Source organism: Myotis myotis, unplaced genomic scaffold, assembly GCF_014108235.1.
Source record: "Myotis myotis isolate mMyoMyo1 unplaced genomic scaffold, mMyoMyo1.p scaffold_m19_p_32, whole genome shotgun sequence".
Taxonomy (NCBI): domain Eukaryota; kingdom Metazoa; phylum Chordata; class Mammalia; order Chiroptera; family Vespertilionidae; genus Myotis; species Myotis myotis.
This window is the reverse complement of record NW_023416338.1, coordinates 1473912-1500536: the sequence shown is the minus strand read 5'-3', so window position 1 is coordinate 1500536 and position 26625 is coordinate 1473912. Positions and strand designations below refer to the sequence as shown.

The 26625-nt window shown below is 45.1% G+C and overlaps 1 protein-coding gene across 12 annotated transcripts in view; it reads left to right on the top strand.

Annotated features, from left to right (window-relative positions):
- Window positions 1-26625, top strand: part of AKAP8 (A-kinase anchoring protein 8) — a 33381-nt gene that overhangs the window by 5543 nt on the left and 1213 nt on the right. For 9 of the 12 annotated variants that reach the window (XM_036302532.1, XM_036302529.1, XM_036302534.1 and 6 more), the window contains 10 exons: window positions 317-815; window positions 1528-1657; window positions 1908-1954; window positions 3062-3095; window positions 4921-5005; window positions 7571-7712; window positions 8037-8130; window positions 8578-8708; window positions 9790-9885; window positions 11225-12078. In XM_036302532.1, coding sequence (XP_036158425.1) covers window positions 317-815; window positions 1528-1657; window positions 1908-1954; window positions 3062-3095; window positions 4921-5005; window positions 7571-7712; window positions 8037-8130; window positions 8578-8708; window positions 9790-9885; window positions 11225-11692 — 1726 coding nt within the window. In that variant the 3' untranslated portion in view covers window positions 11693-12078. Of the gene's footprint in view, window positions 1-316; window positions 816-1527; window positions 1658-1907; window positions 1955-3061; window positions 3096-4920; window positions 5006-7570; window positions 7713-8036; window positions 8131-8577; window positions 8709-9789; window positions 9886-11224; window positions 12079-26625 lie in introns of those variants that run through there. The other 3 variants (XR_004966663.1, XM_036302535.1, XM_036302536.1) reach the window with 3 other exon arrangements.

The window sequence follows — 26625 nt, the reverse complement described above, 5'->3', positions numbered from 1 at the left end:
CATTGTAATTGGACTTGCTCGTTTCCTCAGTGGCGGGGTTTAGGGCATGGCTGTGGTTAAACTATGCCAGACTCTTCATTTTTGCACCAGGAGCTTAACAGCCGCCCTGTTCTTGTGGCCAATGGCTTGTGCCCACATTCATCAGTGTTTGGAGGGGAGTGTTGGTCTGTTTCGCCTCCAGGCATTTAGGAGGGGCACGGGGTGGTTTGGTTTGCTTTCTTGTTCTGAGTGTAGGGAGGTCAGCTTTGCAGGAGGTGTAGAGATCGAAACCAGAGCATGGTCGAAACCAGTAGTCATGGTTGTGCTTTCTTTGCAGTTCCTTCCGCTTCCAGTCATTTGACTCCTACGACTCCAGGCCTTGTCTGCCTGAGCACAATCCCTACCGTCCCAGCTATAGCTACAACTATGACTTTGACCTGGGACCTGACCGCAATGGTGGCTTTGGCAGTCAGTACGGTGACTGTCGGGACCCTGCCCGGGAGCCCCGCTCACTCGATGGCTTCATGCGGGGCCGGGATCAGGGCCGCTTTCAGGACCGGAGCAACGCTGGCACCTTTATGCGCACTGACCCCTTCATGACATCAGCGGCCTCCTCCCAACCACTGTCTGCTCCCTGGACAGAAATGAACTACGTGGGTGGACGGGGCCTGGGAGGCCCCTCTCCCAGCAGGCCCCCACCTTCCCTCTTCTCCCAGTCCATGGCCCCCCAGTCCATGGCCCCCAACTATGGAGTGATGGGCATGCAGGGGGCTGGAGGTTATGACAACTCTGTGCCCTACAGATGTGGCCAGTCACAGACCCGGATGAGGGATCGGGTAAGCCCTTGCAAAGTTCTACCCTGCCTGTCTTGCTTTTCTTTTTAAACAGCTTTATTGAGGTAAAATTTAGAGATTGTGGGATTCACTCATTTTCACGTGTATAATTTGACTTTTAGTAAAAATGTATAGATTTGTGCAGCCTTCACCACCATCTAATTTTTGAACATTTCTGTCAACCCAGAAAGAAACTGTTGTTAGCAGTCACTCCATATTTCCTCCCCCAGTCCCTGGCAACCACTAACACCTTTCTGTGCGTGGATTTGCCTGTTTTGGATATAACACATGAATACAATATGTGTCCTTTTGTGTGTAGCTTTTTACATTCAGCATAACGGTTGTGGGGGGTTAAGCTATGTTGCCTTTCTTTGCCTTCTGAAAAGACCTTGTCTATCTTTGTTCTCTGATCTTATACCCTCTTCATTCTTCATTCCCCTGGGGCAGTGGTCGGCAAACTCATTAGTCAACAGAGCCAAAGGTCAACAGTACAACGATTGAAATTTCTTTTGAGAGCCAAATTTTTTAAACTTAAACTATATAGGGAGGTATATTGTTATTAACTTAATTAGGGTACTCCTAAGGCTTAGGAAGAGCCACACTCAAGGGGCCAAAGAGCCGCATGTGGCTCGCGAGCCGTAGTTTGCCGACCACGGCCCTGGGGTATCTTAATGGCCCGGGGAGGTGGTACATCAGGATGTGCTTGTGTCTGTAGCCCAGGTGGAGAGGGTTTGACCGCTGCGGCCCAGATGGCATGGGCAGGAAACGGAAGCAGTTGCAAATCTATGATGAGCCGGATGCCAAACAGGCCCGGGCTGACAGCGAAGGAGATTTTTCCGAAAATGGTATGCCCTGGGGGTGGGATACAGTGCGTTTTCAGTGGGTATGAGATGAGTTAGTTGCATGCTTAGTGCCTTGCCTGCCTGTCCGTACAGTGGACACGCAGGAACTCAAGGGGGCTGTGTGTCACCCAAACTCCCACAGTCCCCACTGTGGTCAGGGTAAGCTTCGTCGCTCTGGACAGTGAGCTTGGGAGGGTGAAAACCGGGCCACTGCTGAGGGGCTAACTTTCCCAATTACTTTTGTGTCTGATAGATGATGGAGCTGGTGACTTCCGGTCAGGAGATGAAGAATTCAGGGGAGTAAGTCCACCTTCACTGGTCAATCTTCTTTGTCTCTAGTGCAGGGTTTCTTCCTTCTTCCTCACAGAGACAGGCACTGCTGCTATGGTAGACTCGCAGCTGGAGTGTTCCACCTGTAACAATCCTTGCCTTCCTGAAAAAAATTCCCAGCCCTCCTGCCCCCTCCCAGCCGTTTCTGTGTCGTTACAGTAATGTGCCCAGCTGCACACGTGGTCAGTGCAGTGGCTGTGTAGGTTGAGGCTTCCAAACATGTACTGAAGACTTGCAGCTTCACGCTGGTGCTGAGCTGCATCCATGTCATTCATTGCTTCCAACCAGTCATGGTAGACAGGTGTTTAAGGTCGGCTCTTAGCATGAGGACTGGCGAGTGAACCTTTGCCACTCGCTGTAAATTCTTATCCAATTCTAGGCTAGGGCCCTAGATCTGTGTGTATGAAGGCTTTGTACAGATGCTTCTAATGGCCAAGCCAGTTGGCGGAAGATGGGAGAAGTTGGGTACAGTGAGTTTTCAGCTTTTCTGAGGGTCTTGTCCCATGTTTTGCTTCAGTCTTGAGTCTAGGAATCACTGTGTACTTGCTGATTGGTAATTTAATCTTTGGCTTCATGCCTAAGAAATGGACTCCCTTTCCATTTTCACTTAGCTGGTCATTTTTATCCACACCTAATTTTTTACAACCTTTGGTAAATACAAACAAATGGCTGGGAATCTTGGTAAAACCCATTTTCAATAAAGAGCACTGGAAGTAGCATCCTACAAATCAGAGTTTCTTGACATACAATTTATGAATGGGCTCCTGGCATTCCCATGTGCAGAGCTGTGCAGGTGTACATTGCCAGAGGCCATACTTTAGCTTTAGAAAGCTGAAAGAAGGTCAGTGTCTTTAATAAAAAAGCAAAACAGATTATTCATCCCAGAATCCCAGAAGGCAACCAGTAGTGACAGGATACACTCGGGCTCTGTCCCATAGCCCTGGACCTGATCCTAACACCTTGTGACTAGGTTCCTGGTGGCACAGCAACCACCAGGTATTGGCAGGGGGAGCTAGGCTGGTGTGGAGAGTTGTGGAAACCACCTCACTGCCCAACTTCGTGTGTGTGCTTTTTCAGGAGGACGAGTTCTTGGACTCCGGGAGGCAGAGAGGTAGGCATTGCCCATTGTCCCTTTGAACTTTCCTGTGTCTGCACAGCTGTCCTGCACTCACTGCCCAACACTCAGCAGAGCTGGGTTTCTGAGCAAGCCTGGAGCCTGGATGGAGGGGATGATGGCTCAGGGCAGAAGAAGGGCTGTGATTACTGGGCGAGCTTTGGCCATGGCACTCACCCCAAGACTTTGCTCCATTGTAAATGCAGGCGATGGAGGGACGGGGCAGCTCACCTGTGGGTGGTGTCTGCAGCAGCTTGAGGGGTCGTGAAGGGAATCTCAGAAATGCGAGAGAAAAAGAAAAGGTGCCCTCCAACTGTCTTCTCCTTTACCCTGGTCCATGCAGGTCCCTGTACTGTTCTCCTGGGCTTCGCTATCTCCACAGTTCCTTCTATTGCCTCAGCCTTAATGGTGGGATTGCTGGCAACTGCAGCATATTGCTGCATGGGACAGAGTTTAGACACCTGCCTGGATTAGGGGCTGAGGGAAAGGGGGAGGCCTGTCAGGTACACCTAGACCCAGATACGCTAGCGGCAGTCATTGCTTACGGCTCAGCAGGCCCCATCACTTCCAGTACCAGAGACTTAAGGGTACAAATTTAGTGGCAAAAGCAAAACCAAATTAAACCTCTTGGGGTGAGGAGGGGGCATGGAGAAGCAGCCTGGGACATGGTGGCCTTGAGCTTACCCAAAAGCCACTTTTCCTATTCCCATGGGTCTTGTAGCTGGTGTTCCCCAAGAATCACAGGCTGGTTCTGCTCCCGTCAATTCTGAAGGCCCCTGGCTTAGCTGCTTCTTCCCTTATGTGTTCAGGTTTAGCCAACCCTCTGAGGTCTTCTCACTCTGTTTATTTATGGAAGCGATCATGCCTGTAGCATGGGACCACACAACACTGAGCAGCTTGTGCAGCGGGGAAAATGCTAAAGCAAAGGTGACATGTTTATTGCGTGCAGGTCCTGCTACCTACCCTGGATGACTTTGCTATTAAACAGCAGTAATAGTTTCAGGCAGTGACCTCTTGCCAAAAATCCCACACGCCCTTTTGAGAGGCTTCTGAGCAGCGCACGCCGGTCGCCATCTTCGTGGGACAGTCTCGTGACTGGCATCAGGGGTAGGGGTTACAGTTCAGATGCTTATCCAACCTTTTTCAGTGTCTGGCCCTGCCCTGAGCCACGGTAACCTGACCTGGCCTCACGCTGGGACACTGGGCTGGCCCCAGGAGATGGATGGAGGACCGATAGGTCTCTTCCTACTTCTCTCTCTAGGATTGCTTCCCATATAGCCCTGGGAAAGCCCTAGAGTGACAGTTTTCATGAGTGGAAGATAGAGTTCGGGCCAGCAAGGACTGACAGACCTGCTGAGGCCCTAGTTCAGAGGAGGCCTACGGGATGGTTGTCCTGGTCCACCTAGAGGTGGGACGGGGAGGTAGAACAGCTTTATTTTCTGAGGCTTCTAGCTGCTGCCTCTTTACCTAGGAAGAACTACGCTCTTAACTGATGTTGGAAACGCAGGATAGGGAAGACCAGAGATGAGGTGGGCCTCAGTGTGAATGGGATGGGTGGGCCGTGTCCCTGGCCCATCCCAGCCTTATTAGGCCATGGGGGGTGTGAGGTGTCTCCCCTGGGAACGCCCCAGGGTTCTCATCCAAGCTCTTGTGTGGGAGCCTTTGACAGTCCCTGGTGCCTCAGGGTGTCCTGACCCTGCCGTGTGTGGAGGCAGCAGCAGGGCACAGGGCGCAGTGTCCGAGCTGCAGCCCCATCGAGGCCCTGGTGCTTAGCTCCTCTGTGGGCTCTGCAGAAGGTCTTGAAGGGATTTCTCTGTTGCAGAGAAGGATGACGAGGATGATGAAGCGAAGAAGAGGAAGGAAAAGCAAAGGAGAAGAGACAGGTTGAGAGACCGAGCAGCGGACAGGTGAGGTGGCAGGTCAGCTGGACCCGGGCACTGCCAAGGCCCTTCTAAGCTCGTCGGTTCCTACCCCAGGACGCGGGCAGAGCCTGGTGTGAGCTGACCAGGTGTCTGTGGGAAGGCCTAGTCAGAGTGGTGGGAGACAAAAGTCGAGAAACACGAATGGAATCATATTCTTGCCAGAGGTCCCTGTGGCCCTCATGTGCCCCTCCCCCCCCCCCAGACGTTCTGTTACCCTTTTCCATACCCCTGGGGAGTTTCCTTGTTCCCTGGCCTGTGTCTGTCATCCAGAACAGCTGATCTTCATCAAGCAGAGCTGCTAAGGAGGTGATCTGGTGCGTTGTCCCAATCCAGACTCCAAATCTGGAGTTTGATTTACCAATTATACGTGTATCAACGTTACCTTTTGTGCCAAGCTAGCTCAGCCAAGGGTTCGCAAGCCTGAGTGAGGGCGGTGAAAGGATGAAGAAATGACAGACAGAGAATAAGCTGGGTCTAGGTGGATCTTCTTGTGCCTGGCTGAGGCCACCGAGAGAGATCCAGAGGCAAGCTGAGCCTTTATTTTATAGCCAGAGGTAAACAAGGTAGTGGTCAGCATGGTTACAATGTTGTGAGTTTCACTTGTTTGGGCAGCACTTGCTGCCCTCCCATAGCCCATTAGCTTCCCAGGAAGGATCTAGGAAGCATCATAAGGTCAAGCCTAATTATGCTAAGAGGACTGTGTCCTCTAAGCTGGGACTTGTTTGTGGCTTTGCCAACAGGTCAGTCCGAGGCTTAACCCTGTAGCCATGCCCTACAACCTTTAAATAGAAAAAGAAGCACAAAAACGCAAAGCCCGAAGAGTGTTGGTGTGACCACCCGTGGACTTCTCTCCCTGTTCAGTGATTACGTGGCTGCTGACCTGACGAGAAAAGTAAACCGCTGGTGGCCATGGGAGCCCTTGGTTGCCAAGGTCTTAGCCACACATGGCTGCTTCTCTGTGCACAGGTTCTCTTAATGACTTGAGGGGGGACTCCTTGCTCTTAAGGCTCACCTGGGGCAGTGTTTTCCTGTGCAAAGAATACTCACCAAAAGGGGTAACAGAGACAGGAACTGAAATGTAGGAGCTTTCAGGTGTTAGAAGAATTCATCAAAACCCTTGTAAAGGCCTAGCATGTTGCACAGTGGTTAGAACATTGGCCCTTAGACTGGAGGGTCTTGGGCTCGATTCTGGGCAAGACTCCATCCTGGGCCCGGTCAGGGCACGTGTGAAAGGCAACCAATCGATGTGTCTCTCTCACATTGATGTTTCTGTCTCTATCTCTCCCTTCCCTTCGACTCTCTCTAAAAATAAAAATAGAAAAAATATCCTCAGATGAGAATTAACAACAACAAAAAATCCTCGTTAAATAGATGAGTAAATAGGTGATGGCTAGATTTGATCTATTTACGTGCCACATGAGAACTTAGATGACATTTTTAAAAAAGAATCTTTAAATCCTGCTTTAGTGATGGGTCTAGAGCAATTATCAATTGTTGGAGCAGTTATTACAGAGGAGGTGGAGATACAGCCAGGAAACATATTTCTTTCTAATAGTTCTGCACATAGAGCCTGGGTGACTTTTTTCCTTTTCACTCCTCTGTTAGGGTATCTACAAAAGCTTGTGGCACTTGCCTAGAGATCCAGGCCAGGTGCTAGAGGTCAGCAGAATCTGGCATTGGCAGAGGAGTCCTGAGTGCCACATGGCCTGTGTTCTTACCACAAAAGATCCAGAGGCTCTTGGGCAAAGCCAAGGGAAGCAGCACTCCACTATGGGGGTATGCAGGTCTGCAGGCCACTCTCTCATCACCTTATAGCATGATTGCATTTGTGAGACTTTGAAATCACATGACAAAGAAACGTTAGTTTTTATCCATGAATTTGACATAACGTGCGTTTACGTCGAACCCTGTCAGAGAATTTTTCTTAGGTCGTGTCAGGTTTTTTTTTGATCCTCACTGGAGGATGACATCCTTAGAGAGAGGAGGGAGAGAAACATCAATTAGTTGCCTTCCGCACGTGCTCTGACTGGGAATTGAACCTGAAACCCAGGTATGTACTCTGACCTGGAATTGAACCGGCTACCTAAAATTGAGTCACCTAAGTCCTTTGGGCCAAAAAGACTGGTATAGTAGTAAATTGCTACATGAATCATTTTCCTGAATACTTTCAAGATTGTAGTCCCAATCCTTGATAGGAAGCTGCTATCTTTTTTTTTTTAACTCTTTTATGTATATATAAATTTATTGATTGATTTCAGAGAGGAATGGATAGGGAGAGAGACAAACGGTGATGAGAGAGAATCACTGATCAGCCGCTTCCTGTGTGCCCCTGACTGGGAATCAAACTGTGACCTACTCGTTCATGGGTCGACACTCAACCACTAACCACTGAACCACACCAGCTGGGCAGGAAACTGCTATTCTTGACTCCCCATGAGAAGTCCGAAGTCTTGGTTCAGAAACTGCTTTCCCATTTTTATTTCAGTTCTAAACAGAGATGAACTCGTTATCCCTGCATCACTGTTCTTGCTTTGTGTCTTCCTCCTCCAGGATTCAATTTGCCTGTTCCGTGTGCAAATTTCGTAGCTTTGAAGATGAAGAAATCCAGAAGCATCTGGAAAGCAAATTTCACAAAGAGACACTGCGGTTTATAAGCACCAAACTGCCTGACAAGACGGTGGAGTTCCTTCAGGTGAAGCACACTTGGCCTTTATCACAGTGCTTCCCACTGATCCTACAGGTGTCAGATCCCTCACAGGGAAAGGGAAGGGAAATAAGGTCTAAACTTGGTAAAGATTTCTATTTCCAGAATAACAGTTGGCCTAGTCCCCATGTCAGGAATAACTGAGCTCCAACCATTGTAGTTCCCAGTAGTTCTGCCCGCAGAGCTGCCTGGCTGTCATCCGATAGGGACTGGGCAGACACTCATGGTGAGCTGCCTCTACTGCAGGTGAGAAATACCCACATGTGCTATCCTCGCCTGGTTTCAGTTGGTGCTGTCTCTCAACCCCTTTAGGAATACATTGTAAACAGGAATAAGAAGATTGAGAAGCGACGTCAGGAGCTGATGGAGAAGGAAAGCACAAAACCAAAACCAGATCCTTTCAAAGGTGAGTTGTGATCCCAGGGGGCGTGCTGTTCTGCATGGCACTAAGGCACATGATTCAGTGCAAAGCCAGCACAGGGCTGCTGAGGATGGAACGGGAAGACCCATGGGAGGGGCCCTTAGCAATGGAAATAAGCCCTCCAGTTTGGCCTAATAGAGATCCCAGCTCTACAGGCAAGTTAACAGTGACATGAAGTGCTCTGCAGTTTTTTCCTTCTGGGACTGAAGGAGAAGAAAAGTTGGAAGTAATAATGTCCTGGTATAGAGGCTGGTTGTTCTGGCCCTGCACTCCTGCTGGAAGGCTGGTGGCGCCTGTCTCAGATTCTGTCCTCACGGAATCCCTAGAGAGGGCTGCAGGGAGAAAATGTGGACCTCGTTGGGGGCTTGAAGGGGTGGGGAGCATTACATGCATGCTGTCCCAGATCCCATATGACTTGGATTTCATCAACAGGGATTGGCCAAGAGCACTTCTTCAAGAAGATCGAGGCTGCTCACTGCTTGGCTTGCGACATGCTGATCCCTGCGCAGCACCAGCTCCTCCAACGGCACCTGCACTCTGTGGATCACAATCACAATCGCCGGGTGAGCCCCTCCTGATGCTGGCTGAGGGACGAGCCTTCCCGGGCTTCTAGTGGAGGTTTCAGAACCTTCTGTGTCTTATGAGGAATGCTAACATCTTTAGGGGCTTTTGCCATATCCCATCAAGTCTGCCACTTCATCAATTGTATGATGCCCCCTAGTTTCTGTGAAAATGTGTTGCTTAGAATTGATTTAATACACAGTTGAAATTCTCCTGGTTTGAGAGTGTTCCCTGTAAACCACACAAATCAATTCCACATTTGCTGAAAAACTAGATTTTCTATAAACTGAGGCCAAAGGCCTTTCAGAGCAGAGTGGCCTGGGAGACCCATTTGGTTCTTACTAGCTTATGGGGCCTGAGGCTAAAAATTCAGTTCGGGTCAGCAAATTTTTCTGTAAAGGGTCAAATTGTAAATATTTTCAGCTTTGCAGGCCATAAGGTCTCTGTCCAAGTCTGGTGTTGGTGGGCAAAAGCAGCCACAGATCAGCTAGTAAGTGAAAGAATGGGTGTGGCTGCACTTGACCCTCTGGCTGTAGCTTGCTGATCCCCGAGTTAACATCTCTGTTCTTAGTTTACCCAGTGATGAAATGGAGCTCTCAGTACTTGCCTGCCCATCTCCCCATTTTTTGTTTGTTTGTGTGCTTTTTTAATTTTAGAGAGAAAGAGGAAGGCGGGGTGGGGGAAGGAGAGAGAAATAGTGATTTGTTGTTCTACTGATTTATGCATTCGTTGGTTGCTTCTTACAGCACAACCTCGGCATATCAGGATGGTGCTCTAACCAACTGGGCTACCCGGCCAGGGCTCCCCACCTCCCAGTTGCATTAAAGAGCAGCCAAAAGCACTGTATAAACTAGTGATTACTGTATGTGTGTCAAGCTGTTTTTGAGCTTTCATAGTTTTGCTATTGAACTTATTATGAAGTTAATATAAGTCAAAACTGAAAAGAAAAACTTACTCCTTTCCCTACTTAGTTTACAAAGCTTCTAATCTGTAAATGAACAACTTGATGTAGCCTGGCTGGTGTGTTCTCTTGCTCCTGTGTATGTGCCATTTTTGAAAACCTATGTGTGGTTCCCTTTGCAGTTGGCTGCTGAACAGTTCAAGAAAACAAGTCTCCATGTGGCTAAGAGTGTTTTGAACAACAGACATATAGTGAAGATGCTGGAAAAATACCTCAAGGTTAGGAGCCCAATGGATGGGAAAAGCTTTCGAAACGGAGAAAGAACTATGAATATGGAACTGTATCTCGAGTGCAGTGCTTAGGATTTCTGAGTCTTTTGAAGAACTGAGGGATGCTGGAATGTATCAGGCTTGGGAGTTCCACAACTGGATTTCCCGAGACCGAGTGCTTGCTTGGGAGCTCTGGGATGTGGTTGTGCTCGATTAATCTGTACAATAGTGTTGATTCTCTACATGAGAAACCTAGACTATCCATAAAATACTGAGCAAATGATGGTGAGATGCTTAAAAAGAAACATATCCAAGGTGGGTAATTGTCCAAGAAAGAAGCTAAAATGAGGTTTTGCTGGCAGATCCAACTGAATAAAATGGAGGATCAAGGCGCAGGGAAGAGCCAGAGGTGCCTCAGCCATTGAGCCATAGTGACAGGAGCCGAGTAACAAAAAGTCCCAAAGAAGGGTGCCTGGGAGAGAAGTTGGAAGAGCCCCCCTGGTTCCTCCTTGGGAAGCCCGTTTCCTAAATGCTCAGTCCCATGACTTTAACTTCTAAGGCTGGTAGCTAAGCTGTAGCATAGCCTGGCTAGGACCTGTTTGCCCTCCTCTCAGTTATTAAATGGTTCAGTACCGAAGGGGTGGGGGTTCGATTTCCCGTCAAGGGCGTGTACCTGAGTTGTTCCCCACCTGATCTGGGTGCCTGCGGAAGGCAGCCAGTCGATGTGTCTCTCTCACGTTGATGTTTTTCCCTCTCCTGCCTTCCCCTTCTCCCCATCTCCCCCTCCTCCTCTCTTCTTCCCCCCTCCCTCTTTTTCCCCTCTCTCCCTCCCTTCCTCCCTTCCATTCTGAAAGCAATGGAAAAAATATCCTCAGGTGAGGATTAACCAAAAGGAAAAAAGTACAAAATAGTTCTAGTGAAGCTTTTCGGAGATGTCTTTTCTGAATCAATAGGCTCTGAGATCCTTTAGGGTTAACACCTGGTGTAGTTTAAAGTATTTCTCTTGCCCTGTCCAGTGTGGCTCAGTTGAATGGATCATTGTCCCATGCACTGAAAAGTAATGGGTTCAGTTACTGGTTAGGGCACATGCTTAGGTTACGGGTTTGATCCCCGGTAGGGGCGCATATGGGAGGCAGCCCATCAGTGTAGCTCTCTCACATGGATGTTTCTCTGTCTCTCTCCTTCTCCCTTCTTCCCTCTCTCAAATAATAAATAATAAATAAATGAATAAAGTATTTCTCTTATTGACTGCTTATCATGAAAATACGAGCTTCTACCCAGCAACCTGGGTCTGCTTCCACTCGTTTGAACAGTTCTTTAGACCACTGACCTGTTTCTTCTTGGCCAGGGTGAAGACCCTTTCACCAATGAAGCCGTTGATCCAGAAATCGAAGGAGTTGACAATTTAGGAGGTGATGATAAGGAAGAGACACCTGAGGAGGTGGCCGAAGAAGTGTTAGCCGAGGTGATTACAGCAGCAGTGAAGGCAGTAGAGGGGGAAGGAGTGCCCACTCCAAAAAGTATTGAAACACTGGCTGAAGGGGGAGGCCCCATGGACACTGCAGAGGCTACCAGTGGTCCCCATCCTGAACAGCCGCTGGAAGCAGACACACACTGTGGAATGGCATCCGGGAAGGGGAGCGCTGAAGCAGAGGCCGGAAGTGAGGAGGCCCAGGCTGGAAATAAGGCTGCAGAGGCTGAAGGTGAAGCAGAAGCAAAAGGCACTGTGACCATCACTGTTCCGGCCCCAGCTGCCACAGAAGCTGAGGTGGAACAAACTGATGCAGAGTCCAAAGATGTTACTCCCACCGAGTGACCCTCCTTTCCCTGTTTCAAGGGATGTGTCATGTGACGCATTGATCTTTCTTCGGTTTGTAAGTAGTGCTAGGGTGTGTGTTCCTGGAATATGCCGAAAACATCCTGGTGAAGAGACCCAGCTGTTTCCTTCAGAAAAACGTGCCTCGTGGGCTTGTCTTAGAGCTGGGTGGCTTTCCGCCTCGGCTTGGAAGCTACACAAGTACATTCCCCCAAGCAGCTGTGACCTTCCTATACTGCAGGTGGAATAATAAGAGGTGGGCGCTGAGGTTTTGATACTTTGCTTGTTAAGAATGCCCTTCCTTTATTATTATTTTGTCTGGGAGCAGCTCATTATTATTAGGATATATCTTACTTTATAAAGATTTGTTTTTTTAAGTTTAAAAATTTGCTTTGCCTTTAGTTTTTGACCTGCGTTTATAGCTCACGGATGGGGTATGATTCTCACAAGATGTAGCAGAATCTTGTTAATGTGATGCTGGTCCTGTCACATCTGAACTCTGACAACTGCACCACTGGAAGCACACCCAGCCGCCCCTTAAGACAGGACACTTTGCCTAGGGCATTGTTTCCCAATCTTTAATCCTTGGAGAATGACCTTCAGAATAGATCTCATGTGTTCCACCTCTGCATTACTTCAGGGTTTTTTCCTTAAATCAAGTTACTTCCTCTTAAATATATTTAAAAAGAAAACTTGATGTCCCTCCCATGAATGGAAAACCAATATAAATTGCCACAGATAAGATGCTATCTGTAAAAAATGAATAAAATGAAGTAAACATTTCATTTTAAATACTCTTCCTTTGGAGGTTCCCGAGTCAGAAAGGAAAGGCAGCATGTGTTCACGTGTAGCAAGCACTGGCTACATGTTCCTATAACCAAAAGAATGGAAGAGACCTGCCTTTTGAAATGATATTGCTGGGTCTGCTTTCCTGTAAACTTTGAACTGTCACATTTGAGGACACATTGGCCAGTGGGAAATTATTTTACAAGGTAATAAAAATATTTGATGAGCATCTACTGTGTACCAGGTGCTAATTCATGATAAAAATAAGATATGAGCACTGCTCTCAAGGAGCCTTACTAGAGATGTGAGATGAATATTTATGAAAAAGTCTATATTAGAACTAAATAAACTGTTCAGTAAGCAAGAAAATGGTGCCTCTGAATTGTTTCTGCTCATTTCTTACTGCACAGATTCAACTTAGTGCTCATTATTTCTTAGTCACAGGTTCAACAAGGCCTTTGAAGCTTATCCTCTTGAGGCAAAAATTGTTGGTGACGTTGAAAATTAATAGTCTGGCCCCAACTGGTTTGGCTCAGTGGATAGGGCATCGGCCTGAGGACTCAAGGGTCCTGGGTTCGATTTCGATCAAGGGCATGTACCTTGGTTGTGCGCACATACCCAGTGAGGAGTGTGCAGGAGGCGACTGATCAATGTTTCTCATTGACGTTTATAACTCTCTATCCCTCTCCTTTCCTCTGTAAAAAATAAAATACATGTTTTTAAAAAATTAATAGTCTGAAAAAGGATAATAAAACTATGAAATTGCTTTGTTTTGTTTTTGTAAAAGTAATCCAAGACCTGTCATAAAATATATCTCAATTTCAGTGAGGTTCTTCTACCCCCCACCCTGTGTGAAATAACATCTATCTTTATTGATTTCAGAGAGGGAGGGAGATGGGGCAAGAGATACAGAAACATCAATGATGAGAGAGAATCATTGATTGACTGTCTCCTACATGCCCCCTATGGGGATCGAGCCCACAACCTGGGCATGTGCCCTTGACCAAGAATCGAACTGAGACCTGGTTCATAGGTTGAAGCTCAACCACAGCCATGGTGACCAGGTGATTTTTTTTTTTTTTTTTTTTTTTTGGAGGGAGAGAAAAACGTTGATGTGAGAGAGACACATCAATTGGTTGTCTCCTGCATGCCCCTGACTGGGGCCCAGGATGGGACCTGCAACTAAGCTACTGCCCTTGACCAGGAATTGATGCTCTCATCACTGAATCAAACTAGCCATGGCCAGTCATTTTATTCCTAAAAATGGGTTGAACCAGGCTGTCATTCTCCATGATGGGGAGTAATGACTTGGGTTGCACAAAGGAATGCCTTTATATTTCCTGAGATGACAGGAACAACTTGCAAGCTTCCTCTTGGGAACTAATATTTACATTATTTCTGAGGTTAGGGTCACATGATGTGGGGATGCCCAAATTACCACACAGATCTGTGACAGAAGAATGGCCAATAAAGGGGACCTTTCTTTAAAAATAGGTTTAGTAAACATGACAGTCCCTGCTATCCAAGCAAAATATATTTTAGGAATGGCAACCTAATTATAATTTCATGCAATCATGTTGCTGGCCTGTATGATTTCATTGGGTTTTTATGAAGTTAATACAGTTGCTAAAGGGGAAATAATACAATGTAATGAGCCAAGTGCCCATTCAAGAGTACATATCATTAGTATTAAGTCCAAAATTAGATTTTGGACCATAAATTCCCACTGCCTGATAACCTGGCATGGTCTTTGTTCACCAGAAGTGTGGACAGTAGTGATTACACAGGCACAGTAGAGTTCAAGTAGAATTTTAGAACTAACAAAAGTAGAGTAGAAGAGCCTTTTAACATTTCACTTTATTACAGGAGCTTGCTTGGGGGGCTCAATAAATAGATGGGCATGGAAAAAAAACCATGGGTGTGGCTTTGCACTGATTTAACACTGACGGCTCTGGTAATTGAGAAATAACGCTATCTGATGGGTGCATACTTTATATAGATAAGAACTTAGAATTTAGTTTTGTGAGCAATATGAAGGGATAGGAGGCAGTAAATCCATTCTCACAGGGTTGGCAATCAGAATTAGTGAGATGATAAGCACTTCGAAGTATTGAAAAAGTGGTTCGACAGTTCATCTTCTTTTTAGATATAAAATTCACAGATGAGCCATTAACTGTTTTAAAGTGGATAATGCAGTGGCATTTGGTACACTCACACCAAATGCTGTTAACCCCACCACCTATAACAGGTCCAAGACATTTTCCTCCCTTAAAAGGAAACCCTTACCCATTAGTAGTCACGCCTCATTCCCTGACAACTGTTTTCTGTCTCGATTTATTTTGGATATTTCATATTAAGGGAAAAATAACACATGACTTTTTCAGTCTGGCTTCCACTAAGCATGTTTTTGAGGTTCCTCCATGTTGTAGCTTGTATCAGTACTTCATTTCTTTTTATGGCTGAATAATATCCCATTGTACGTATATACTACATTTGTTTATCCAGTCATCCAATAATGAACATTTGAGTAGTTTCCACCTTTTGACCATTGTGAATAGTGTTGCTAGGAACATTCTTGGACAAATATTGGTAATTGTTTTCAATTCTTCTGGGTAAATCCCTAGGAGTGGAATTATTGGTTCAAAGGGTAATTCTCTGTTTAAATGTTTGCGGAACCACCACATTTTCCCACAACAGCTGCCCGTTGTACATTCCCATCAGCAATGTACAAGGGTTCCAATTTCTCTACTTGCTTATTGATACTTTCCCTTTTTTCTTTTCTTTTTTTTTAAATTCTGGCCATCCTGGTAGGTGTGAAGTGGTTTTAATCTGCTTTTCCTTAACTAATGATGGGCGTCCCTTCATGTGCTTTTGGCCATTTGCTTATCTTTGGAGAAATGTCTATACAAGTTCTTTGCTTTTTTAAATTGGGTTCTTTTGTTAAGTTGTATATTAGACATTTATCAGACGTGATTTGCAGTGTTTTGTTTTTCACTGTCTGGGCTGTCTTTTCACTCCCTTAATAGTGCCCTTTGATGCAACACAATTTTGTTTCTAATCATGCCCAATTTTTCTTTTCTTTTGTTACTTGTACTTTTGGTGTCATATGTAAGAAGTTATTGCCAAATCCATGGTCATGAAGATTTACCCCTACATTTTCTTCTAAGAGTTTTATAGTTTTTAACTTATATTTAGGTCTATGATCCATTTTGAATTTTTGGATATGTTATGAGATAAGGATCCAGTTTTATTCTATTCCAGGTGGATCTCCAGTTGTTCCAGAAGCATTTGTTGAAGCAACTATTATCTACCCGTTGAATGGTCGTGGCACCCTTGTCAACAAGTCGTGGCTTTATTTCTGGACTCTCAATTTGACTCTGTTGTTCTATGTATTCTGTCCTTATGCCAATACCACATTGTAGCTTTGTAGTAAGATTTGGAATTGGGATGTGTGAATCCCCCAACTTTGTTCCTCTTCTTAAGATTATCTTGGTTATTCTGGGTCCCTTCAGTTTCCTACAGAGAAGCAAGCTGGTAATTCAGGTAGCAATTATGTCAAATCTATAGATCATTTTGGGTACTGCCATCCAGTTCATGAACGCAGATGTCTTTCCACTTATTTAGGTCTCCTGTAACATCTTTAAGCAGTGTTTTTGTAGTTTTCAGGTGAAACTTCTGGAGTTATATTAAATTTATTCGTAAGTATTTTTTTTTTTTTTAAATCCTCACCTGAGAATATTCCCCATTGATTTTTAGAGAGAGTGGAAGAGAGAGGGAAAGACAGAGAAACATTGATGTGAGAGAAACACATTGATTGGTTGCCTTTTTTTTTTTTTTTTTATTAGTTAAGGTATTACAAATGTGTCCTCATCCCCCCCATTAACCCCCAACCTCCCCCTCCCACACACTCATGCTCCCATCCCCCTGTTGTCCATGTCCATTGGTATGGCTTATATACATGTATACAAGTCCTTCGGTTGATCTCTTCCCCTTACCCCCGCACTCCCCTACTTTCCTTCTGGGGATTGATAGCCTGATTGCTGTTTCTCAGTCTTTGAGTCTGTCCCTTTTTTTTTTTTTTTTTTTTTTTTTTTTTTTTTTTGAGTCTGTCCCTTTTCATCAGTCTATGTTGTTCTCTATAATCCACAAATGAGTGAGATCATGTGGTATTTATCTTTCTCTGACTGGCTTATTTCATTAGCATAATGCTCTCCAGTTCCATCCATGCTGTTGCAAAAGGCAAGAGTTCCTTTTTTTTTACCGCAGCATAGTATTCCATTGTGTATATGTACCACAGTTTTCTAATCCACTCATCTGCTGATGGGCACTTAGGCTGTTTCCAAATCTTAGCTATGGTGAATTGTGCTGCTATGAACATAGGGGTGCATATATCCTCTCTGATTGGCGTTTCTGGTTTCTTGGGATATATTCCTAGTAGTGGGATCACTGGGTCAAATGGGAGTTCCATTTTTAGTCTTCTGAGGTAGCTCCATACTGTTCTCCACAGTGGCTGCACCAGTCTGCATTCCCACCAGCAGTGCAGAAGGGTTCCTTTTTCTCCACATCCTCTCCAACACTTGTTGTTTGTTGATTTGTTGATGATAGCCAGTCTGACAGGTGTGAGATGATAACGCATTGTCGTTTTGATTTGCATCTCTCGTATAATTAGTGACTTTGAGCAGGTTTTCATATGTCTTTCGGCCTTCTGTATGTCCTCTTTCGAAAAGTGTAAGTATTTTATTTTTTTTTTTAATCCTCACCTGAGAATATTTCCCCATTGATTTTTAGAGAGAGTGGAAGAGAGAGGGAAAGACAGAGAAACATTGATGTGAGAGAAACACATTGATTGGTTGCCTTTTTTTTTTAATATATTTTTTATTGATTAAGATATTACATATGTGTCCTTGTCCCCACGTTACCCTCTACCCCCCCCCCCCCCCGCTCATGCCCTCTCCCCCCCGTTGTCCATGTCCATTGATTAGGCCTATATGCTTGCATATAAGTCCTTTGGTTGATCTTTCCCCCTTACCCCCACCCTCCCCTACCTTCCCTCCAAGTCCCGACAGTCCAATCAATGCCTCTCTGTCTCTGGATCAGTCCTTGTTCATCAGCTTATGTTATTCATTATATTCCACAAATGAGTGAGATCATGTGGTATTTATCCGCTCTCCAGTTCCATCCATGCTGTGGCAAATGGTAAGAGTTCCTTTTTCTTCTTCCTCTTCTTAAAGAATACCTTTCAGCATTTCATATAATGCTGGTTTGGTGGTGATGAACTCCTTTAGCTTTTTCTTATCCGTGAAGCTCTTTATCTGACCTTCAATTCTGAATGATAGCTTTGCTGGATAAAGTAATCTTGGTTGCAGGTTCTTGCTATTCATCACTTTGAATATTTCTTGCCACTCTCTTCTGGCCTGCATGGTTTCTGTTGAGAAATCAGCTGACAGTCGTATGGGTACTCCCTTGTAGGTAACTGACTGTCTTTCTCTTGCTGCTTTTAAGATTCTCTCTTTGTCTTTTGCTCTTGGCATTTTAATTATGATGTGTCTTGGTGTGGTCCTCTTTGGATTCCTTTTGTTTGGGGTTCTCTGCGCTTCCTGGACTTGTAAGTCCATTTCTTTCACCAGGTAGGGGAAGTTTTCTGTCATTATTTCTTCAAAAAGGTTTTCAATATCTTGCCCTCTCTCTCCTTCTGGTACCCCTATAATTCTGATGTTGGTACGCTTGAAGTTGTCCCAGAGGTTCCTTACACTATCTTCATATTTTTGGAATCTCTTTTCTTTTTTCTTTTTCGGTTGGGTATTTTTTGTTTCTTTGTATTTCAAATCTTTGACTTGATTCTTGGGATCCTCTTGTTTGCTGCTGGATCTCTGTAAATTATTCTTTATTTCAGTCAGTGTATGCTTAATTTCTAGTTGGTCCTTTTTCATGTCCTCCATGGTCTCACTATACTTATTGAGGGATTCATTAAATTTATCGGCGGTTTCCATAAAATTCTTGAAAAACCTTATAAACGTGGCCTTGAACTCTATATCCAATCGTTTGCTTTCCTCCATTTCTGCCATTTGTGACCTGTTTCTTTGTCTCCGCATTTTGGCAGCTTCCCTGTGTTGATAGAGTGGCCCTGCGCGCCAGGTGTCCTGTAGGGCCCAGTAGCTCAGCCTCCCCAATTACCTGGGGTGGACACTCTTGGTGCACTCTTGGTGCCTTGGTTGTTGTAGAATCACTGGGAGGAATTGACCTCCAGGCCAATTGGCTGTGAGAATCAGCTGTGTCTAAAGTGGGAGAACTTCTGTGCTGAAGACACCCTTCTGGGGCAAGACTTGCTTCAGTGGGGCTTTGGTGCTCACTGAGTCTGCTCCCTGAGTGTGTCCCTTATGGATCTGAGGAGTTGCAGTCTGGTACCCTCTGACCACTGGGTACAGTGGCTCCTGGATCTAAGGAGGTGCTAATTCAGCCTCTGCCTGAGGCCACACAGCAGGAGCCACGAAGAGGCTCAGCTGTGAAGCATTGCAAGCCGCTGCGGGGCCTTGGGCCTTCTCTTGGAAGTTCCGGGTCTGCCTGGTTCGGCTGCAGTTAGGTACATTCACATGCAAAAGCCTCTGCCGCAGCCTGGGTGGGGCGGGGTCTCAGGGAGTCAAAGGGCGGAGAAAGCAGCTATGGCCGATTCTCCACCCGGAGTCGCGCGTCTCAGTGTCCCGGTAACGGCTGCAAGCACCTCTGAGGGAAAGCCGCCTTCAAGTTCGCCCGCTGCCGGACAGACCAGCTTCTCCCCGTATGAGACCTGGGTCCCCAGAGACTTCCCGGAACCGGAGTTCAGAGCAGTCGGGCGTTTGTGATTCAAAAAGACAGCCGCGTCCTCAGGTGCCACCCCCTTTCCTCACGCGCGCGAGCCACCGTACCTCTGCACTTCACCTCCGCAGCGCCTCTGGCTCTCAGCGTGCTTTTCTTTCCTTCTAGTTGTAGAATTTACACTCAGCCAGCCTTTCTGTTGATCTGGATGATGTTTGCTCAGTCCTTTGCGGTAATTTTCAATTGTTGTGAGAGGCGGCAATTTCCCGGTGTTTACCTATGCCGCCATCTTAGTTTCTCCCCGATTGGTTGCCTTTTGCACACGCCCTGACCAGGGCCCAGGCTAGGGAGGAGCCTGCAACTGAGGTATGTGCCCTTGACTGGAATTGAACCCAGGGCCCTTCAGTCTGCAGGCCGACGCTCTATCCACTGAGCAAAACCGGCTAGGGCAGTATTTTATTCTTTTTATGCTGTTGTAAATGGAATTGTTTTCTTTATGTTTTATTTTTATTGACTTCAGAGAGGAAGGGAGAGGGAGAGATAGGAATATCAATGATGAGAGATAATCATTGACTGGCTGCCTCCTGTACACCCTACTACTGGGGATCAAGCCCGAAACCCAGGCATATGGCCTGACAGGGAATTTGAACCGTGACCTGGTTCATAGGTCAATGCTCAACCACTGAGCCACGCTGGCCAGGCCTAGAATAGTTTTCTTATTTCCATTTTTGTATTATTCATTGCTAGTGTATAGAAATACAGCTGATTTTGTTGTTTTCATTTTATTCCATCACCAGAAATACAGCTGATTTTTGTGATTCTGTATCCTGCTATTTCGCTGAATTTGCTTAATAGCTTTGATTTTGGTGGGTTCTTTTTTAAAAAATATATATTTTTATTGATTTCAGAGAAGGGAGAGGGAGAGAGAGACAGAAATATCAATGATGAGAGAGAATCACTGGTCGGCGGCATCCTGCATGCCCCCCTTGGGGATCAAGCCCGCAACCTAGACAAGTGCCCTTGACCGGAATCGGACCCAGGACCCTTCAGTCTGCAGGTCAACACACTATCTACTGAGCCAAACTGGCTAGGGCTGGTGGATTCTTTAAGATTTCCCAAATACCAGATCATGTCATCTATGAATAATGACTGTTTTTACTCTTCCTTTCCTACATGAATGCCTTTCATATCTTGTTCTTGCCTGATTGCTCTGAATGGAACTTCCAATACAATGTTGGAATACTTGTAACATTTCTTTTTTTTTTTAAATATATTTTTTAAATATATATATATTATTGAATTTTTTTTTAATATATTTTATTGATTTTTTACAGAGAGGAAGGGAGAGAGATAGAGAGTTAGAAACATCGATGAGAGAGAAACATCGATCAGCTGCCTCCTGCACATCTCCCACTGGGGATGTGCCCGCAACCCAGGTACATGCCCTTGACCGGAATCGAACCCGGGACCTTTCAGTCCGCAGGCCGATGCTCTATCCACTGAGCCAAACCGGTTTTGGCTGTAACATTTCTTTTTTAAGTTATTTATATTCTCAGTAATATTTCTCCTAACTGTAAATTCCATTAAGTTTACATGGAAGGACAAATATTCTAATTCCAGCCAATCCACTTGAGCTGGATTCTTTGAATAAAGAACATAAAGTAGATAAAATCTCCTTTTGAGATCTAAATTATGAGTCACAGGTCAAGTTGTGTATTTAGTGCCTATAAGGCCCAGGCACTATGAGTACATGTATCACATCTTTGCTTAGTAACCTGTCCAAAGATACCCACTCAGGACAAATCCTCAGCTTCCCCATGGGAAATGCCTGGGGATTTTGGCTTCTCAGATGCTCACAATGATTTGGGAACATCTCTCTAAATAAATAGGAGTGAAAATAAAAAACTCACAAATTTCCCTTATTTTGTTGCCATAAAACTCTGTGAAAGAATTTCTCTTTGGAGATAACCCAAAGGGCCAATGACTAACCTGAGTAACAATGTGTAAATTGTTTTCTGCAATGGTTCCCATAAGGAAAACTATAGCCTCCTTGAGTCCCTAATTCCTTTCCATTGGAGGACAATGCGAATGACAATACCGATCTGTCTCAAATGAACTAAGACCACAATAACTTCCCCCAGTGTTTTAAATACACTGTCTAGCTCAACAATGGCAAAACCAGAGGAAGCTAAGAGAATATTCTTGGAGAAAAAAGAACTTGCTTGTAGCTAATTCATCAACTTCAATCAGGCTGAATATGTCTTCCCCAGGAAAAGGTGTGAGAATAAACAACTCATCTTTTCCATCAAAGAACAGTTTAGACAGCTGCCATTTTGGCCCCGCGTGACTTGGCAGCCACCATATTGGCTCCATGACTTGCAGCTCCCCTGGGGGTCACCATCTTGAAATGACAAAGGCCAGCCCCTCCCTTTGAATTAGCCAATCGAGAAAGACTGTGCACCTGAGCTCCAATCAAGAGTGGGAGACAGGTCACGTGTGTCAGGGATTATAAAGCCAAGAGGCCACCTGCTCGGTGTGCACCCTTCTGCGCGTGGAAGTAAAGATGTTTGCCTGGCTGCCTGGCTCCCCGAATGTTTTGTGTTCTACCAGGACCCCACAATTTGGGGGCTCGCCTTATTTCTCACAAAGGGGATATTTGGTCCCAGGATGTATATTAATAGATATCCATTGCTGCTTAACAAATTACTCCAAAAGTCCGTAGCTTAAAATAAAACGTTTATTATTCTTGGGAATCAGAAATCCAGGTGTGGCTTATCGGGGCCCTTAGTTGGCCATAAAGTGCTGGCCAAGGTCGCAGTCTCACATCTGAAGGCAGGACTATGGAAGAAGCTACTTTCAATGTTGCTCATGCGGTTAGTAGCAGAACTTAATTCCTTGCAGATGTTGGACTTAACCTAACCCTAACCCTAACCCTACAGGAGCTTTAGCTCCTTGCTAGCTATTGACCAGAAGCCACCCTAAGTTCCTTGCCATATGGGTCTCTCCTGTATGGCAGCTTGCTTTATCAACATATACAAGCTGAAAAGGGAAGAGCCCAGCGAGATTAAAGGCATAGATTTTTGTAACCCAATCAGGAAAGTGACATCACTTTCTCATCAGCAGCAAGTCTCTAGGTCTAGCCCATACTCAAGGGGACATTATAAAAGTGTAAATTCTAGGAGGTGGGGGTCTTTGGGGGCCATTTTTGAAAGGTGCCTACCATACAATACTAGTATAAATCTAGATATAGATGCTCTTCTTATAAACTATCAGACTCTTTTTTAAAAAATATATATATATTTTTTACTGATTTAAGAGAGGGAGAGAGAGACAGAACTATCAATGATGAGAATCACTGATTGGCTGTCTCCTGCACGCCCCCTACTGGGGATGGAGCCAGCAACCCAGGCATGTGCCCTTGACCTGGCTGGAATCGAACCTAGGACCCTTCAGTCTGCAGGCCAACCCTCTATCCACTGAAACTATCAGATTCTAAGAGCCTGCTTCATCAGTCCTTGCTGAAATCAGTTCTATCAAGCATCCTTCCCCAATTGGCTGGTTTCAACTATAGTGAAAAATCTGTCAAGACAAGACACCCTTCCTTAACTCAGCAAATGCCACAGAAAATTTTCTAGCAGCCATAGCAGCCTCACTTGGCTGATTGCCACTCATTCTGATGCTTTGATGATTCTACAAAGCCACCAGTGACTCACTGGCAAAATTTTACCAGTAACACTTTTCATGCTTAACGTCTAGGCCAAGGGCGGGGGACCTTCTGTCAAGAGCCATTTGGATATTTATAACATCATTCATGGACCATACAAAATTACCAAGTTAAAAATTGTTACTATGAAAAAGAGCTCCTAGATTTATTGAGTTCTGAGTCCCGCCTGCAGTTGCCTTCGCAGGGCCAGACGTTCCCCACCCCTGCTCTAGGCTTTCAAATCACCAGTTTTCTGTGTGAGTCTTAAACTAGGAGGTATCTTGCAATGCTGCTCATTTTCTAGTGATAAATTCAGAAATTGGTCCATTTCAAGTTCATCACTAGCCTTTCCTATTCACTTCTCTCTCAAGATAGTTTTCCTTAAATCTAAGATTCATTTTTTCTCAAGAATTATATTTCAAAAATATGCATAAAGCATAGGTAGAGTGAATAATTACAAAGCTAATGCATAGTCAAGAAGCAGAACTTCACCCTAACCGGTTTGGCTCAGTGGATAGAGCGTCGGCCTGTGGACTCAAGGGTCCCAGGTTCGATTCTGGTCAAGGGCATGTACCTTGGTAGGGGGCACATCCCCAGGAGGGAGTGTGCAGGAGGCAGCTGATCAATGTTTCTCTCTCATCGATGTTTCTAACTCTCTATCTCTCTCCCTTCCTCTCTGTAAAAAAATCAAATATATTTTAAAAAAGCAGAACTTCTCAGTCATATAAGATTAAAGTTCTAGAGACCTGCTGTACAGCATGTGCTTATAATTAACAATATTGTGCACTTAAAACATACAATTTGAAAAAAAAGAAATAGAATACTGATATACCTACCTCAGAAATTGACCACCCCATCAAATCCCCTTATTCCTTTCTGATCACTCTCTCAGGTAACCAGTGGTAATTACTTGCTTGTTTTTCTTTATAGTTTTACTTCCTTAAAAACTTGTCTATTTTTGTCTGTTCTAGAAATCTATATGGAAAAGAGATCCTCAATCACATATGTACACATACCTTGCTTCTCTGGTTTCCTGTTACATTTGTAAGGTTCATGCATTGTGTGTGGCTGTGGTTTGTTCATTCTCTTTGTATTTGTTCCACCATGGATGGATGTTTGGGCTGTTTTCAATGTAGGCTCGTAGGAACAATGCTATTTTAAACCTTGAGTATGTCAGTGAGAGTTTCTGTGGGATTGGAATGAGTGGGCTATAGAGTATGCAGAGCCTAAACTTCACCAGAAAAGGCCAAACTGTTTTCTAAAATGACTGAACCAAATGATGAGTATATGACAGCTCCCACTATCATTCTTTCTTGACCTCCAGACTCGTTCCTCTTACGCACTTTTATCCTACGTGTGACATTTGCATTTTCTTTCCACTTTGAAACTTATTTTTTTTAATATATATTTTTATTGATTTCAGAGAGGAAGGGCGAGGAATAGAGAGATAGAAACAGCAATGATGAGAGAGAATCATTGATTGGTTGCCTCCTGCACGCCCCCCACTGGGGACCAAGCCCACAACCTGGGGATGTGCCCTTGACGGAATCAAACTTGGGACCCTTCAGTCTGCAGATCAATGCTCTATCTACTGAGCCAAACCAGCTAGGGCCACTTTGAAACTTTTTAAAAATCACTTATTTTTTATTGAAATTGCATGGTTTATTCTACTTTTCACTAGGTCTTCCAGCAATCTCACTGTTTTGAATGTGACAGGGAATGATATTTGTAAAACACTTCAAAACTAAGCAAAACATAGCAAAATACAAAATAATGGAGTGGCAGAGACTAAAATGACCCTTAGGGCCATCTTGTACCCGTTTCTGGCTGACAGAATTATAATGCTTTACTCTAAAGTTTTCATTCCTAACTAGTTTATGAGTTAAAAATTGGCAAGCATGTTGGATGCATGCCATTTTACAGTTGCCAAAGCCCACAGAATGTACAACAAAGAGTGAATCCTAAGGTAAACTATGGACTTTAGTTAATAACTAGGGGCCCAGTGCACAAATTCGTGCACCTTGAAAGAAACTGGAGCCCTGAGGCTGCGGTGGGTACAGGGGCAAGTCTCAGCCCATCCTCTGAGCCCCTGCCTGGCCCTTCCTGCTGCAGCCCCCAGCCCCCTCTCTGCTGTCAGCCCTGCTCCCACCATTGCCGCTCCCATGTGCTGAGGGCGCAGAGCAATTGGGGCTGGCATCAGCAGAGGGTGAGAGTGGAGGCTGCTGCCCTGATTGCCCCTTAGAGGCGATCAGGGCGGGAAGCTGCTGCTCCTGCCCACTGATGGTGCCAAATGATCAAGACTGGCGCTAGGCTCTGGCAGTGGATAAAAGTGGTGGCTCTGGCGCCGGCTGCCAGTGTGAGCAGGGTCAGCACCGGCAGCAGGTGTGAGAGCCAGGTGGGACTGCAGCATGCAGGAACAAAGAATTTTCAATAACCACAATAACCACCAGAGGCTCATCCTGATGACAGCGACCAGCACCCGGCCTTGGTGAGATGCCCCCGCTCATCTGCTCCACCATCCCACTGTGGCCAATGCCCGCCACGTTTCCGTGCATGCCCCCTAGTGGTCAGCACATGTCATAGCGACCAGTTGTTCGGTTGTTCCACCGTTTGGTCTATTTGCAGATTAGCCTTTTATTATATAGGATAATGTATCAATATTGGCTCATCAAATGTACCACACTATACAAGATGTTAATAATGAGGGAGGAGGGAGAGGGGAACTCTGTATTTTCCACTCAATGTTAATATAAATCTAAAACTGCTTTAAAAATCTATTAATTAAAAGAAAACCGCAAGCAGAATAGCTTTCGTAGAATGGTAAGGAATTTTCCATTTCTCTAGACTTTAGAGTCTAGAGCAGGGATTATCAAACTACTGCCTAGATTGGATTGCTATCTGTGTGTTTTTTTTCTTAAATCCTCACCCAAGGATGTTTTCATTTATTTATTTTTTTTTTGAGAGAGAGAGAGAGAGAGAGAGAGAGAGAGAGAGAGCGCGCGCACGGAGAGAAACATCAATGTGAGAGAGAAATATCCATCAGTTGCCTCCCCTATGCACCCAACCGGGGATCAAACCCATAAACTTTTGTTGTACAGTAGTATGTTCCAACCAACTGAGCCACCCAACCAGGGCTTTTTTTAAATTTTTAAACCTTTCTAAAATTTTATTTTTTTAAAAAAAAGTTTCCTTTATTTTTGTTCTTCTGTTTTCTTTTTCCTTTTCTCTACAAATATATATTAGTATTTTTTATTGTTTAAAGTATTACATATGTTCCCTTTTATCCCCCATAAACCCCCTCCATCCCCCGCTCCCTCCCCCACTCAGCTGTCACCACCCCATTGTCTGTGTCCATTTCCCCAAATATTTTTATTAATTTTTAGAGATAGAGAAACATCAATGGGCTGCCACCTGCACGCACCAACTGGGGATCAAGCCAGCAACCCAGACATGTGCCCTGACCAGGAGTCAAACCAGCAACCCTCTGGTGCACGGGATGATGCCCAGAGCCTGCTAAGAATGACTTTTGTAAAAAATCAAAGAATTAATATTTTGAGTTTGGCTCAGTGGATAGAGCATCAGCCTACAGACTGAAGGGTCCTGGTTTCAATTCCAGCCAAGGGCACATGCCCAGGTTGCGGGCTCTATTCCC